Source organism: Maniola jurtina, chromosome 4, assembly GCF_905333055.1.
Source record: "Maniola jurtina chromosome 4, ilManJurt1.1, whole genome shotgun sequence".
Lineage (NCBI taxonomy): Eukaryota > Metazoa > Arthropoda > Insecta > Lepidoptera > Nymphalidae > Maniola > Maniola jurtina.
Genome location: NC_060032.1, coordinates 13,901,386 through 13,917,953, shown reverse-complemented (window position 1 = coordinate 13,917,953; position 16,568 = coordinate 13,901,386). Strand labels below are relative to the sequence as shown.

Genomic DNA, 16,568 nt, shown 5'->3' with positions numbered 1-16,568 from the left:
TCGTAGGTCTTCTTGGTTGCACTCCCAACGATTCTCCGAATTCCGTCAGTGAAGCGACTGGTCGACCGGGATTTCCTCTCTTAATTTCTTGAGATACGATCAGTTCCCAGTTGTCTTGTTCTATGAGTAACCGCGGTGGCTCAAACTCATAATAAAGAATACTTGTCATTTCATTCAGGTGTGGATATTTTTCTATTCTTTCTTTATCCAGGAACTGTGGAGCAAGATTCAGTTCTTCGATGGTGCGAACACGATCGAGGCTTTTCTTTCCTTCTTGGTGGACTTCTCGTATTATTAAGTTGAGCTTCTCAGAGTCCCTCTTGCGTATCAATTTTCTTCCAACTGTTTCTAGCACCAATTTTTCTTCAGTTCCCTTTGCCCCAATATTCTTAGCTATTCGTGAATCAAGAAGAGAGACCGTTGATCCTTCATCCAAAAGTACTAGTATCTTCTGGGATCCTTTTGGTCCAAATACTTCTACCGGAATTATCTTCAGATAAGCCCTGGTTGTTCTCACTGAGTGGACTGGCAACATTGTATTCACTATCATTCCTAAATTCTCAGCTCCACTCGACTGTTCTGAGCTTATAAGCTCCGAGTGCAGCAGGGACTGATTCCCTCGTTTATTTGGAATGATATCCTTTGTTTCTTCCAAAAATGATGCCTGGATCCAGTTCTGAACATGCGAAGCTGTGTCTTCTTGTTCCTCATCCAAACCGTCTTCTAAAGCTGAATTCGCAGCTCCACTCGACTGTTCTGAGCCTATGATCTCCGAGTGAAGCAGGGACTGATTCCCTTGTTTATCAGGACTTACATCTTTAGTTTCTTTCAAAGATGACGTCTGGATCCAGTTCTGAACAAGTGAAGTTCTTCCTCCTTGTTCCTTATCCAGATCGTCTTCTGAAACTCTGGTCGTTTCCACTGCGTGGATTGGCATCGTTGTATTCGCTATCATTTCTGAATTCTCAGCTCCACTCGACTGTTCTGAGCTTATAAACTCCGAGTGAAGCAGGGACTGATTCCCTCGTTTGTCAGGAATGACGTCTTTCATTTCTTCTAACGTAGAGGTCTGGATACAGTTCTGAACGTGAGATGTTCTATCTTCTTGTTCCTTATCCAGACTAACTACTTTATCTTCGATTCGTTGTTTCTCGAATCTGATTCTGGCCAGATTAGCTGCTGCTTCAGCGCGCTGCAATTCTAAAAGCGCCAGTTCTTCTCTTGCTTCTAACTCGCGTAATCTGGCAGAAGATCTCTTAGACCGAACTGACGTGCGGATAAAACCCCCTGATTCAATCGTCTTCAAGGTTCTGTTCTGGTTCTTCCACTCAGCCATCATCTCGTCAGTGGTCTTCTGTTCTTTGAGTCTAGCCCCATTTTCGAACATCTTCGTATCTTTTGTCGCGGTGTATCCCGAAGATTCCATATTTGAAGATCTTAAGTTCGTGGCTATAGCTTCGATAGATGTGGTCCCTTCTGATCTGCGCACATTCACCTGTTCTGTTCGTTGCGATGTATTTGCGCGTAGGGGCACACGCTCTGCCTTCTGGAACCTGGTGAGAGTCATATCTCTTGTTCCTGTTCGTAGCTTCACCTTCAAAAATCTTCAACTTCCAGTTCTAGGAATCTGTCTTCCGGGATCCGGTTCGAAGGACCATTTGTTGCGGCGCGTCGCTTGTAAATGCGTAACAACGCCTGGGAACTTGTCCCACTATAGTTGACGGGGCGTGAGTGGGTGGTCAGGTAACTATTTTGCACCCTGTCCCTCAGTTGGCTCGTAGGCTGGTTCTAACGTCCCGTCCCGTGCACCCCGGTCGTGCACTTCTACCGCGACAGGTAGATGTAATTTATTGGTATAGACGAAGAGAGGTTTCTTGAAATAAAGTACTTATTTCGTATGCTAGTCTCTGGGCTGACTTGGGCTGACTGATTGGTCTCGGCTCAAGGAGTGGTATTTATATCATGAAGCCAGTAAAATATTCCCACACCAATGAGTGAACCCTTCGAGACCCTCTTTATTTCAAGCTAAGTTTAACACACTTATTTCTTAGCAATAAAATATGTTGATTTAAACACAAAAATGACAAGTTAACATAAATTTAACCTTAATTGGCCTCTACAATACAATTGGCCTCTATTCTAATTTCTGTTCTCACTAGGCTCCTAATAAATCTAAAACATAAGGGCCTTTTAACCTACACTACTTGAGTCCCAAATTCTACGAGTTTAAACACTTTAGTCAAGCAGGTAGGCGACGCGAAGAGTCATAATTTAAAGGGTTCTTGAAACGTTCCTTTTTTGTGGGCAAACAGCGAAACATGGCCCTTTGCCTAACTTATAGGTACGTCGTGCACAGAATTCACACAATATTAAACCTAGTCGCTAACAGTGCGCATTGTGTGCATTAATTACTCTTTGATGTTTACTTAATAACAAGTAAATAGATCAAATATTTTATACGTTTCAATGAGTTTCTAGAAATTTCTCTTACAAGTTTCATATTTTTTAGGGTTCCGTACCTTATAAGGAAAACGAAACCCTTATAGGATTACTTTGTTGTCTGTCTCTCTGTCTGTCTGTCCGTCCGTCTATCCGTCCGTCCGTCCGTCGTGTCTGTCAAGAAAATCTATAGAGTACTTCCCATTGACCTAGAATCATGAAATTTGGCAGGTGGCAAGTAAATGAATAACTCTGAAAACCGTAAATTTGTGGTTACATCACAGAAAAAAAAAACTAAAATATGTTTTAATTTTCAAAGTAAGATAACTATAACAAGTGGGGTATCATGTGAAAAGGCTTTACTTGTTACATTCTAAAACTGATTTTTATTTATTTTCGAGCATAATAGTTTTTGATTTATCGTGCAAAATATCGGAAAAATACCTGTGTGCGGAACCCTCGATACGCGAGTCTGACTCGCACTTGGTCGGGTTTTTTTATCCTCTAAAGAGACTTCTGACAGAAAGCTAACTTACTCATTTAGTGAAACTGTGTAAGACTCGGTTGTAAATAGTTCCACTTTCATTGCTTAAACACGGTAAGTGTTCCCCGGTTTCAAAAGAGTCCCAGTCGTTACTTATGTTCAAAGCATTTAAGGGGCATGAGACGGACCTGCCCGCGAAATTCAAATTTAATTTGGTATTTCGCAATTTGTAAACTAATACGACAACGTAGCCTACGTTTAAGAAATTAATTCTAGTGTCGACTATTCTCACAAATTAGTCGATACTAGAATTAATTTCTTAAACTCGACCCTTTCAAGTAAAAGTTTTTATATAAACCTGTGAAGATGATACTGCCATTGTCGCAATTAAAATTCCATAAGCCTACGTTGTCGTATTAGTTTACAAATTGCGAAATACCAAATTAAATTTGAATTTCGCGGGCAGGCCCGTCGCTTCCACCTTAAGCTCTACACTTAGCCAACAGTGACTCATAGAGTGCACAAAGTAAGCAGCTAAAGCCCCACTAACATACATATTATTTCCATTTACTTAATTACCTACTCTTCGATGTAAACTAAGCATGTCAATACATCAAATAATAAAGAAAATTGTCACAAAAGTTTCATAAATGTTTTATTCTCTAAATAGAATTTTGACAGAAAGCTAACTAACTTATTTAGTGAAACTTTGTAAATAGTTCCACCTTCATTGCTTAAAACACGGCAAGTGTTCCTCAGTTTCAAAAGTCCCAGTCGTTACTTTGGTTCAAAGCATTGGCGCTCTACGCTCAGCCTACAATGATTCATAGAGCGCACAAAGTAAGCAGTTAAAGCCCTACTACTAACATGCGCATTGTTTCCATTACTTTAACGTTTACTAAACAAGTAAATAGATCAATCATTGTATAGGTTTCTAGAAACTTTTCATTAACAGGGATGTAGGTATGTGAATTTTTAAGACCGCGTAACTTTGAAACCGAATATTTTAACGGAAATCTGGAAAACCACAAGCATAGATATTAGTTCCCAGAACGTTTCTACAAAATTCCATTGAGTATGATTGGTTAGTATTACAATAAGAGACGAACTACGTTTGTATGGAGCAAGTGACGGAGAGACCCCTCTTAAAGTTCCATGAGTGTTTTTATCTCCAAAGATACTTTTGATAGAAGGCCTACTTATTTATTGAAACTTTTAAGACTCGCATGTAAATAGCGCCGTTTTTATAGCTCAAAACACGGTGAGTGTTCCCCAGTTTCAAAAGAGTCCCAGTTGTTACTTAAGTTCAAAGCATTTGTACTCTACGCTCAGCCAACAGTCAACAGTGACATAGACTGCACAAAGCAAATAGCTGATGCCCTACTAACGTGCAATTTTTTTCCGTTTAATTATACTCTTTGATGTTTATTTATTAAGCAAGCCAATTGCTAGATCTACTAGCGTTTTATTGGTTTTTCGAAGTTAGATAATAGTTCCCTAAAAAAACTGATGAAAAAAACTGAGTTAGACAGTCAAACTCATCGCATCGAGGAGTTTTATACTTTGAAAGGATACGCGGAAGTAATTATTTTGTTGCTTAACTTATGACACTCGCAAACAAATTAAAATAATAAGATCCTTTTGTTGACCTAGAAATAGGCAGGTAGGTAGATCTTATAGCACAAGTAAAAAATCCAAAAACAGCAAAAATGTAATCACGAAATAATTAATGTACTAAATGGCGCAGTCCACCATTTACTTGCAGTGTTATACATAAAAATGTTAAGTATATAATTTTTCGATGGTACGGAACCCTTCGTGATCGAGTCTGACTCGCACTTGACTGCCATTTTCTTGCAGTGTTCTACATAAAAATGTTAAGTATATCTTTTTGATGGTACGGAAACCTTCGTGATCGAGTCTGACTCGCACTTGACTGCCATTTACTTGCAGTGTTCTACATAAAAATGTTAAGTATATTTGTTTGATGGTACGGAACCCTTCGTGATCGAGTCTGACTCGCACTTGACTGCCATTTACTTGCAGTGTTCTACATAAAAATGTTAAGTATATCTTTTTGATGGTACGGAAACCTTCGTGATCGAGTCTGACTCGCACTTGACTGCCATTTACTTGCAGTGTTCTACATAAAAATGTTAAGTATATTTGTTTGATGGTACGGAACCCTTCGTGATCGAGTCTGACTCGCACTTGACTGCCATTTACTTGCAGTGTTCTACATAAAAATGTTAAGTATATCTTTTTGATGGTACGGAAACCTTCGTGATCGAGTCTGACTCGCACTTGACTGCCATTTACTTGCAGTGTTCTACATAAAAATGTTAAGTATATTTGTTTGATGGTACGGAACCCTTCGTGATCGAGTCTGACTCGCACTTGACTGCCATTTTCTTGCAGTGTTCTACATAAAAATGTTAAGTATATCTTTTTGATGGTACGGAAACCTTCGTGATCGAGTCTGACTCGCACTTGACTGCCATTTACTTGCAGTGTTCTACATAAAAATGTTAAGTATATTTGTTTGATGGTACGGAACCCTTCGTGATCGAGTCTGACTCGCACTTGACTGCCATTTACTTGCAGTGTTCTACATAAAAATGTTAAGTATATCTTTTTGATGGTACGGAAACCTTCGTGATCGAGTCTGACTCGCACTTGACTGCCATTTACTTGCAGTGTTCTACATAAAAATGTTAAGTATATTTGTTTGATGGTACGGAACCCTTCGTGATCGAGTCTGACTCGCACTTGACTGCCATTTACTTGCAGTGTTCTACATAAAAATGTTAAGTATATCTTTTTGATGGTACGGAAACCTTCGTGATCGAGTCTGACTCGCACTTGACTGCCATTTACTTGCAGTGTTCTACATAAAAATGTTAAGTATATCTTTTTGATGGTACGGAAACCTTCGTGATCGAGTCTGACTCGCACTTGACTGCCATTTACTTGCAGTGTTCTACATAAAAATGTTAAGTATATTTGTTTGATGGTACGGAACCCTTCGTGATCGAGTCTGACTCGCACTTGACTGCCATTTACTTGCAGTGTTCTACATAAAAATGTTAAGTATATCTTTTTGATGGTACGGAAACCTTCGTGATCGAGTCTGACTCGCACTTGACTGCCATTTACTTGCAGTGTTCTACATAAAAATGTTAAGTATATTTGTTTGATGGTACGGAACCCTTCGTGATCGAGTCTGACTCGCACTTGACTGCCATTTACTTGCAGTGTTCTACATAAAAATGTTAAGTATATTTGTTTGATGGTACGGAAACCTTCGTGATCGAGTCTGACTCGCACTTGACTGCCATTTACTTGCAGTGTTCTACATAAAAATGTTAAGTATATTTGTTTGATGGTACGGAACCCTTCGTGATCGAGTCTGACTCGCACTTGACTGCCATTTACTTGCAGTGTTCTACATAAAAATGTTAAGTATATTTGTTTGATGGTACGGAACCCTTCGTGATCGAGTCTGACTCGCACTTGACTGCCATTTACTTGCAGTGTTCTACATAAAAATGTTAAGTATATTTGTTTGATGGTACGGAACCCTTCGTGATCGAGTCTGACTCGCACTTGACTGCCATTTACTTGCAGTGTTCTACATAAAAATGTTAAGTATATTTGTTTGATGGTACGGAACCCTTCGTGATCGAGTCTGACTCGCACTTGACTGCCATTTACTTGCAGTGTTCTACATAAAAATGTTAAGTATATCTTGTACTGAACCCTTCCTGAGCGAGTCTGATTCCAACTTGACTGGTTATTTTTCAGTGTAGTAAACCATAATAGTATAATGCACTGTTTAAAACGGCACACCTTGTCGTTACTTAAGTCCAGAGCGCATTTGCACCCCGCCCTCAACCAGTAGCGGATCATAGAGTGCACAAAGCAAACAACTGATGGCCTACAAACGTGCCCATTGTTCCCTTTTCATTACTCTTTGATTTTTAGGCTGCGGGGAATTGGGTCGTATAAATCTTATTTTTGGAGTCTCTCTATAATATACCTACTATCCATACTTTCCATTCTAATCAAAATTGCTTTTTATTTGATTAGTGTTAGTATGGAGTCTATAGCTAAAACAATTTTTTTTAGATTTTTGTCTGTCTGTGCATGCTCCACGCTGAAAATCGTTCTTCACCTCGACAGTCAACACAGACCTTCGTAATGTCGACAGTCGACATCGAGCTACTTTATCCTGACCATACCCATGCAGTCGACATAGAACTTCGTTACCTGGGCAGACAATATCGACCTTCGTTACCTCGACAGTCGTCATCCACCTACGTACCTTAACAATTGATATCGACCTTCTTTACCTCGACAGTCAACATTGACCTTTGTGACCTCGGCATCAACCTTCGTTACCTCGTCAGCCGACATCGATCTTCATTACCTGGACAGTCGACTTCCAACTTTGTGTCTTCCTAGACAGTCGACATAGACCTCCATTAACTCGACAGTCGACATCGACCTTTGTTACTTCGACAGTCGATATCGACCTTCGTTACTTCGACAATCAACATCGACTTTTGTGATCTCAACAGTTGACATAGACCTTCGTTACCTCGAATAATCTTAAAACTATTTTTCCCAGTTATTTTTTGAAATAATGCTAAATACAGAGCCCTTTGGCAGGCTGATTTGAAATAATACGTAGATAGTAAAGTTTTCTTTAACTAAAGATCTAGACGTTAGAAACCGAGTCTTTATAAGTATTTTTCCCCCTCTGAAGCCTGTTGATAAGACTGTTTATGACTAATGCAATCATTGAAGCCTTATCACTGTGACAACCTAGCCATGAGCTGAACAATGCAATATTATTGTTATAAAAAAACCGAGCAAGTGCGAGTCGGGCTTGCGCATCGAGGGTTCTGTACCTAGAATATGTGTAATTATTTTGTTAGCTTAAACTAACTCCAAGCTGTGCTCCAAGCTTGTAATCGCTAACAAAACCTTTTTTTTCGTGACATAATGACAAATGACAAACGTGAAACCTTGCTTTTGGCAAGTGATACAAGCTAGGTAAAGCAAGGTAGATTTATAATTAAAGTTTTTCTTTCCTTCTTTTGTATACAATAAAAAGGAAAACTGACTGACTGATGATGATGTAGGTACAGTTTTATCTTAAAATTTTTCAAAAAGGATTTCTCGATAATTCAAAGCCTGGGTCAGCTAGTATTTTATAAAATTTTAACATTAGATAGGTACTAAAATATCTAAAACGAAAACACAGTAGATCTATTTTAATAAGTGTCTATTAAAAAATCATTGACAAAAAATAAAATGTAAAAAAAATAGTAAAAAAGACAATCTGAACAATAAAATCAATCACTACGAATAGTTATACATTTTTGTGCCTTTTTCAGCCAGCGATCTTTTTTCTTGGTAATTTTCCTTAAGGCATGTGTCCTGTTATGCGACTGCCTTTCGCGAGCACCAATGGGAGATGCCAAAATATGACACAGACCATCTTTTAACCGGTACCTGCCGTTAACTACATGAAATAATCCTCGCTTTACTCCTGTTTTTAATGCTCTGGAAAAAGAAGAAATTGTGTCTATATATAATTTTATTGTTGTTACACACTACTATACTAGGTACACTATAATAATCTAAATATTTTTAACCGCCGACCCAAAAAGAGTGGTGTGATATGTGTATCTGGGTGTCTGTCTGTGGCATCGTAGCTCCTAAAGTAATGAACCGATTTTAATTTAGTTTTTGGTTTTTAGAAAGGTGGCTTGATCGAGAGTGTTCTTAGCTATACCTAATCCAAGAAAATCGGTTCATCCGTTTGATAGTTATCAGCTCTTTTCTAGTTACCTGCACTTGTCGTGGATGTTATAAATTTTTAATTTACACTTGTTAATACGTATCAAAAATGAGGGAATCAGCAGGATTCGCAAACTTTGCGTTTTTCTGGGGTATCACGCCAGGAGTGCCTTGGACAGCTAGGCTATGACTCTTTTATCATGCAGCTGATACCATCGCTCAGACCTTAGACTATAATATCTTAAATTTCGGCACTGATGGGTAGAGGAGCCTAGCGATCAACGGCGCCATACCTAGAGAGACGCGAGGCTCAAATCCTGCTGATTCAATAATTTTTGATGTATTAAAATATTTAGAAATTGTGTTAATCTTCATTTTGTGCTAGGGCACGTTGTGGTGAGCTGTGACGCGCGTACTGTTTGAAGTCATACACAGTCTTGGGTACAAATATTTTGAATCTCAAGTTAAGTAATCTTAACGAGTTGTTGAGTTGAGAACGTTAACCCTAGATCCCTACACTATTTTCGGTAACCAATTTTCATACAGTGCGGAATATTGGGGATCGGGTGCTCCAGCACCCGATAATAGATTACAGGATTACCCTAGGATCCTTTGTAGGGAACTGGAGCACCTACAGCGTTAGTTTCCTTAGTAATTCTGATTGAATTATAGGCGCAGGATTGTTGTGTATTTTACTTGACTGTCACGAATTTTTAATCGGTTCATCTAGTACGAACTTTACATCACACGCTCACATAATTAATCATACCAGATATGGTTCTAGCAAAATATTTATTTATTATAAATATTAATAGTATTTTTCGTATATCCTCCTCATTACCATAATATTATCCATATTACCCCTCATTCCCTTTTAAGTACACTTTACATCGAATTTTAAATTCGGTAAAAATACTCAATTATAATATTAAGGTGCTGTTAAACCTGAGCATTCACTTGTAATAAAACATTGAGCATTCGGCGTTTTAAAATAGTTTGACTAACAAGGAATAATTAGCCGCTCAAAAACAATTTAGTTAAGGTGATCCTTCCTTGCTTCTTTGTTCGGAAAAAATTCCAAACGTCAAATGCTCAGGTTTATCAGCCTCTTTATACTTAGGTACTTTTTACTACTGTAAATTATGTCTTTGTAAAAAGTGCTCTACATAAAAATTACTGGGCATTGTTTACCTTCCTACTTTTCGACTAAGATTGCGGTCACGTGCGTTATATTCAAGTCTTATTAGTTCGTTGATTTTTCTTGTAGTCCAACCTGTGTTCAGTGTTAATTTTCTGATCGCGGCTAAAACAATTTCTCTCGTGTTTGGTACTGAAGTATTTTGCGTTCTAACGCTGGTTTTAACCATTTTGAATCAAATGAATATTATAAGTCATGGAAAAAATATTGGAAAATGCATGAAAACCAGAAACGGATTGTTCTTTTTTTGCAGAAAATTTACAAATGTCATTAGTCAACAATTTTCATTTCTATTTTAATGTTTTTACTTTTAATATCATGTAAAACTGGTCATCTCAAATCCAAAGAGTATGTATTTTGTATGTGTAAAATTAGTTCCTTTTTAGAGATTTTTGATGGTATTTTGCTACGACAACAGCTTTTTTGTTTGAATTTGTAAATCACAAAAACCGGTCAAGTGCGAGTCAAACTCGCAGAAGAAGGGTTCTGTACCACCGTACAAGATATACTTACCACCTTTATGCAGAACACTGCAATTTAATGAAGGACTGCGCCATCTATTAGTGATTTAGTAAATTAATTTCGTCGTGAACACATTTTAATCATCGATGTATAATTTATTGTTGTGATTCACGGTTCATGGATTCACGGTTATCGGATTTTTTCCTTTACTTGTGCTATAAAACCTACCTACCTACCAAGCAAATATGATTCCAGGTCAACGGGAAGTACGCTGTAGGTTTTCTTGACAGACACAACAGACAGACAGACAACAATCAAAAGTGATTTTTTACTTTTGAGATAAGGAAGCCTAAAATTGTTATGTTTCTTGTACGATGGTACGGAACTGTTCGTGTGCGAGTTCGACTCGCACTTGACCATTTTTTACGACTTCCCATGTTTTTGGCGATAGCTCAAAATTAATTTTTAGGTTGGCAGCTTTTAGAATTAGACGGCAGCTTTGTGTCTCAACTCTGACTCAGGTCACGACAGTTAGGGAACTTCTAACAAAACATCGAGACGTCACTGGCAGGCGTCAAAAGTTAGGTACATTTGACGCAGGTAGCCCTAAAGTAGCCGTATTTTTTTATGGTTTTACGTCACCATAGCCATCAGACTTAATATCGTTAAGTAGTATAAGGCCGCCTTTGCACACAATTGTTTTTTTTCTGTTTTCTTCTTACTGTGTTGTTATCCTTATATGTGTTTTTGTGTGCAATAAAGAGTTTCTATCTATCTATCTATCTATCGTTGATCAAGCCGAGAGTTCCCTCTATATTCCCTCACTCTAGTTCACGCTACCTCTAATCATATTTCTAGGTCTTTTAAAAATTAAGTACAGAAGCGAAGGCCTTAATCAGCAAACACATTGTTTACGAGCGCGTCTGCAGCAGCAAGACAGGCAGTCAGCCATCTAGGTTCGCGGGTCAACTGCGCGGCGCGGGTCGCGTTGCATCGGGCGTCGACCTCGGTCACTAGGTCGCTCGCTGCAGCTATGTATTCTGTATACCTACTCTTGAACTTTTGTTATTGAAAACATATCTTTACATTATTATCGATGAGGGTAAGTCCATTTTTAACCCCCGACCCAAAAAGAGGGGTGTTATAAGTTTGACGTGTGTATCTGTGGCATCGTAGCTCCTAAACTAATGAACCGATCTCCATTTCGTTTTTTTTTGTTTGAAACGTAGCTTGATCAAGAGTGTTCTTAGCTATAATTCAAGAAAATCGGTTCAGCCGTTTGAAAGTTATCAGCTCTTTTCTAGTTACTGTAACCTTCACTTGTTGGGGGTGTTATAAATTTTTAATTTACAGTTGTTATACTAACGTTCGAGATAAGAAATGGAAAGGCAAGTCTTGCTTTTTTAATTTATCTATATAAATTAATGGAAAGTTGACTGAATGACTGACTGATCTATCAACGCACAGCTCACACTACTGAACTATACAGGTACGCTCTGGTAAAATGGCGTAGTAAGTGTATATATTAATTATGTACTATGTAAAAAAACATATATAACTTTTTTCATGATTTGAAATTTTCATTCATTCATACTAATATTATAAATGCTAAAGTATGTCTGTCTGTCTGCTACCTTTTTACGACCTGGCAATTTAACCGATTTTGCTTACTCCCAGGGACGGACATAGGCTATTTTTTATCTCGGAAAATCAAAGAATTCCCACGAGATTTTTAAAAACTTAAGTCCACGCGGACGAGGTCGCGGGCACCATCTAGTTTTTAATAATTCTACCATATGCAGAGGTTCGGGATAAAGACTGATATAATATCATTTTTGAAAATCCAATAAGGAATTACCATACTAGGCATGCAGTATTGCCTGTCTACTCTTTCACAGTACGCACGATTCTTCGAACGCATCATCAATCATTTCTTAGTCATCATTTCGGTAAGAGGCACGTAATTTCATACTTCGTGTTAAGAGCTGAGTGACAAGCGAGTACTGAAGACATAGTCAAGTTCACGTTAATCTATATCTATTTGCTGGAAACCACAGAGGTACTCGCGGAAAACGGGAATAATTCTCGCAAATACGGATTACACGTATAACGACGTCCTATACAGGTTCTCACTTTCATTATTATTCTGCAAACTTTGAATTAAATGAATGATTTTGAAGTAATAATTATATATTATACCTACAGGTTTTGATTTGCTCTATGTTCTCACTTTTTTTTTAAATTCTCTACAGGAGCACGCTTGACCACGCTCATATCTGATAGGAAAAGATACAAACTGTCGTTTAACAATCCGGGTAAACGTATCTCATCTTAGGCCACATCATCACTTTCCATCAGGTGTGATTGTGGTCAAGCGCTTGCCTATAATGAATAAAAAAAACTATTATTGGATTGTCGTTCAATTGAAACGAAACAAATCGACGTGGATTTGATTTTTACACATAGTTAAAGACCTAGAGAGTGCTATAAGCTACTTTTAATCCGAAAAATCAAAGAGTTCCCACAAGATTTTTAAAAACTTAAACTCACGCGAACGAAGGCATAAGCCAGTTCTATTACTTAGACGCCTAGATACATAATTATCGTCCAATATGCTCGCCACATATGTATGCGAGTCATCCATTAATCTCATTTCATAGCAGTAGTTCTGGATGTTAAGCTAACCAACCTGCAGTGCATTGTTCTAGCACTGACCATAAATTCAGTTGACTTGGCTACCCTAGATCTGTCTTGCGTCTTATAATTTGAGTGCGATTTTGTATGCTAACGCCGTAGAAGCTTAAGAAAGACGAATATCTAGCTGTTTTTACAAAGGTTTTGAAGTTGTCTACTACTGCAAAGATGATACGGTAGGCGGTAAGTATCTATGTACCTATATGAGCTGATATCCATACTATGTTAGAAATGCGAAGCTGTGTCTGTCTGCTTGTTTTTTACGGCATTTTAATCGATATTGACATTTAGCACAGACATAGCTTGCTGGCCGGGAAAGGCCACAGGCTACATTTTATCCCGAAAAATCGAAGAATCCTCACGGGATTTTTCTAAACCTAATTGCTTACCGAAGAAGTCGCGGGCATCATCTTTGCGTATAGAGGCAGCTTGAAATGCGGAAAAAGACACCAGCTACTTTTTATTCCGGAAAATGAAACAGTTCCCAAGGGATTTTAAGAATCCAAAACTTACGTCGACGAAGTTGCGGGCATTGTTTGGTCTTAACAGGGCTCTCTCCGTCACTCGTTTCATACAATCGTAGTTCCAATTTCATTTGAATATTAAGCAACCAAAGTCCATGAAATTTTGCAGACATATTCTAGAAACTAATATCTGTGTCTGTGGTGTTTTAGATTTTTCTAAAAATATGTAGTTTTAAAATTACAGGGGCTCAAAGATTTGTATGTAAATGTTTAAGACCGCGTAACTTTGAAATCGAATATTTTAACAGAAATCTGAAAAACCACAGACATATTTATTAGTTTCTAAAATATGTCTGCAAAATTTCATAGATGTTGGTTGCTTAATATTCAAATGAAATTGGAACTATGTTTGTATGAAGCGAGTGACGGAGAGAGCCCTCTTAAAGGAAGAAAAGAACTAGAGTAACAGCTGATATAGTTAATAAGTCGCGGTAGACATGCAAGAGAATTAAACATAAAGTTATGTTTAGTTATCATTTCAGAAAGCAGGAGATCTCATTTATTTTGCAAATAATCAGTTTAGAAATTCAGAGTTGAAATGCAGCTACGAGTATTTTTGGTATCTATATCTACGCTATCTTCCTGCGGACATGATTTAAATAGTAATTATTTAAGTTGCAGGTTTGCAATTTCCTTTAGACTGCAATATCATTCAAACTATGTACTATATCGTGTTGTGATAATTGTGATTCTATAATTATTGTTATAAAAACTTTACATTTTCTTAAAGTAATTTTGAAAAAAATATACTGAATCATCTAGATGATGCTTTTTTTTGATTTGCTTCCTCTTTCCTAATTCGAACAGCAAGGATATGGAACGCCCTTCCGGCATCAGTTTTCCCTTCCACCTATACAAATACAAAAAAATACAAAAATATTTATTTCGGTATAAAACAAGTTTACATATAACATAGAAATTGGGACCGTCCCAGTAAGTGACTAGTATTAAACTAGTACTTGTGGCGGGCGGCCCCGCTCTTCCATAGCATATTCTGTTACAATGGAAATAAATAAGTAGTTTCCTATAATATGGGTACCTTCAAGTCAAGAGTGAATAGGCAACTTCTAGGCAAGCGCGCTCCATCTTAGGCTGCATCATCACTTGCTAGCAGGTCTGATTGCAGCCAAAGCGCTATATAATTAAAAAAAAATGCTCGCGACCTCATCCGCTTGGATTAAGGCTTTTAAATATCTTTCAATTCAGATTTCAGGACTATTCAATTCTCCGCGATAAAAAGTGGCATATTTCAGTCTGCAGTATGCAAGCTATCTCTGAACCGAATTTCATCAAAATATGTTAAACGCGTGAAACACTCTCGCACCTATATTTTTATTTAATTTAATAAAAGACAAATAGCACCTATACATAAAATAATTATTTGTGTATAAATATTATTATGGAAGTATGGATTATAGTAAAAATTATTTATCTCTCAGTATGAAAATGATTTAGGCCATATTCCACCTCGTTGGCCATGTGCGGACTTGTATACTTCAAACATATTTTACAACGCAACACAAAAATATTATGGACATACTAATATTAACATTTGTGAAAAGTATTGCTCTGAATTGTTTCTAACGAGCACAGTAAAATATTCAAAAATGTATAGCAAAAATTCAGAACCTCAACGTTTATTTGAATTCGGTTAAAAAATATAAACCGCAGGATTTCCTACAGAGTACAGTTTTTCAACACGAACACAAAACTAATCAAACGTTACATTCGAACTGCAGCCAAAAATTGGCAAAGTGTAGGTAACACTACAAACGTACCCGTAACGAAAACGCGGGCACGTAACGACGAAAAACTCCGCTTCCGTGCCGATTTTAAAGTTATCTGGACAAAGTAGTTGAATAAGAAAAAAGTTTTGCGTTCGAAACATTGATATAGGAAAACAAAGAAATTCCTATTACTAACCCGGAGTTAGGAAGGAAGAGATAACAAGTTCCTTGATAAATAATAGTACTTTCAAAACAGTCAGGCATCTTCTGGACATACATTATCACTTGTTAGTAAGTGTGATTGCAGTCTAGCAAAAGGCGACCGGAATACCCACTAAACCCCAGCGGCGCTACTGCGCGTCGCCTGGCGACTGGGTCACGGGAACGGCCGAAGCAAACAACCGCGACCCAGCCAGCGACGTCTGCCAAGGCAGACCCTCCACCGGGGACCTGCTCGGTCCCCATCGACGCACCTCCGGGACGCACCAACGAAGTGCGTCCCCCGACCTAGGGACGCGCACGTCGCCCGCGTCCCATCCTCCGCTTCATCCACTGTGCCCTCTGCTAGTCAGAGGGACACGCGGAGAAACCTCCCCCCCTGCCAGGTCATTAGCCATAGCCAACAATATCTCCGAAGAGAAATGATTAGCCATGTTACCGGGGCGCACCGGCCCGAACAGTGAGTCCCACATACCCTCCCTCCGGGGGGGATGCGTAAATGCATTCCCCAGCGTCAACAAAAAAAAAAAAAAAAAAAAGCCCATGTATAAGAGGAGAAGCTAACTGATTGACCGATAAAGTTATCTCAAACCACTGGATCTAAATTGAAATCTCCATTGAGAAAGGGTTTTAGATATACCCTAGCGAAAATGGAGTGGGTCAACTATTCAAGTTATTAAAAATCCCAATTTATTTCGTCATCACAAACATTTACGCATGTTCGATTATATCTAACCTAGGTAAATATAAAAAACTACTTCAAACGAAAGAAAGAAAGAGATGAAAGAAAAGGTATTAAGATACTTTGAAAGTCATATACATACCTTACACACACACCCACAAATGTTAGTGTTATTCTTAGAACTAGAGTATCAATGCGCCGAAACGTTTTGGCTATACTTTACAATGGTTTATGTGAAGGCAGGCGACGGAAAATAAAACAAGAAAAAAATTCTTCGCGCAATAAATATAATAGCGTGTGCCTTTTTCATTGTATTATTTAAAATTCTTTG

The 16,568-nt window shown here is 38.0% G+C and overlaps 1 protein-coding gene across 1 annotated transcript; it reads right to left on the bottom strand.

The window, feature by feature from the left end:
* Positions 1–8,196: 8,196 nt before the first annotated feature.
* On the bottom strand, positions 8,197–10,204 carry LOC123864897. The gene is made up of 2 exons (XM_045905626.1): positions 9,923–10,204; positions 8,197–8,494 (listed from the first exon to the last, which is right to left on the bottom strand). Exons 1-2 carry the CDS (start codon positions 10,096–10,098, stop codon positions 8,284–8,286), a joined length of 387 nt encoding a protein of 128 aa, XP_045761582.1. The 5' UTR covers positions 10,099–10,204; the 3' UTR covers positions 8,197–8,283.
* Between the last annotated feature and the right edge of the window lie 6,364 nt (positions 10,205–16,568).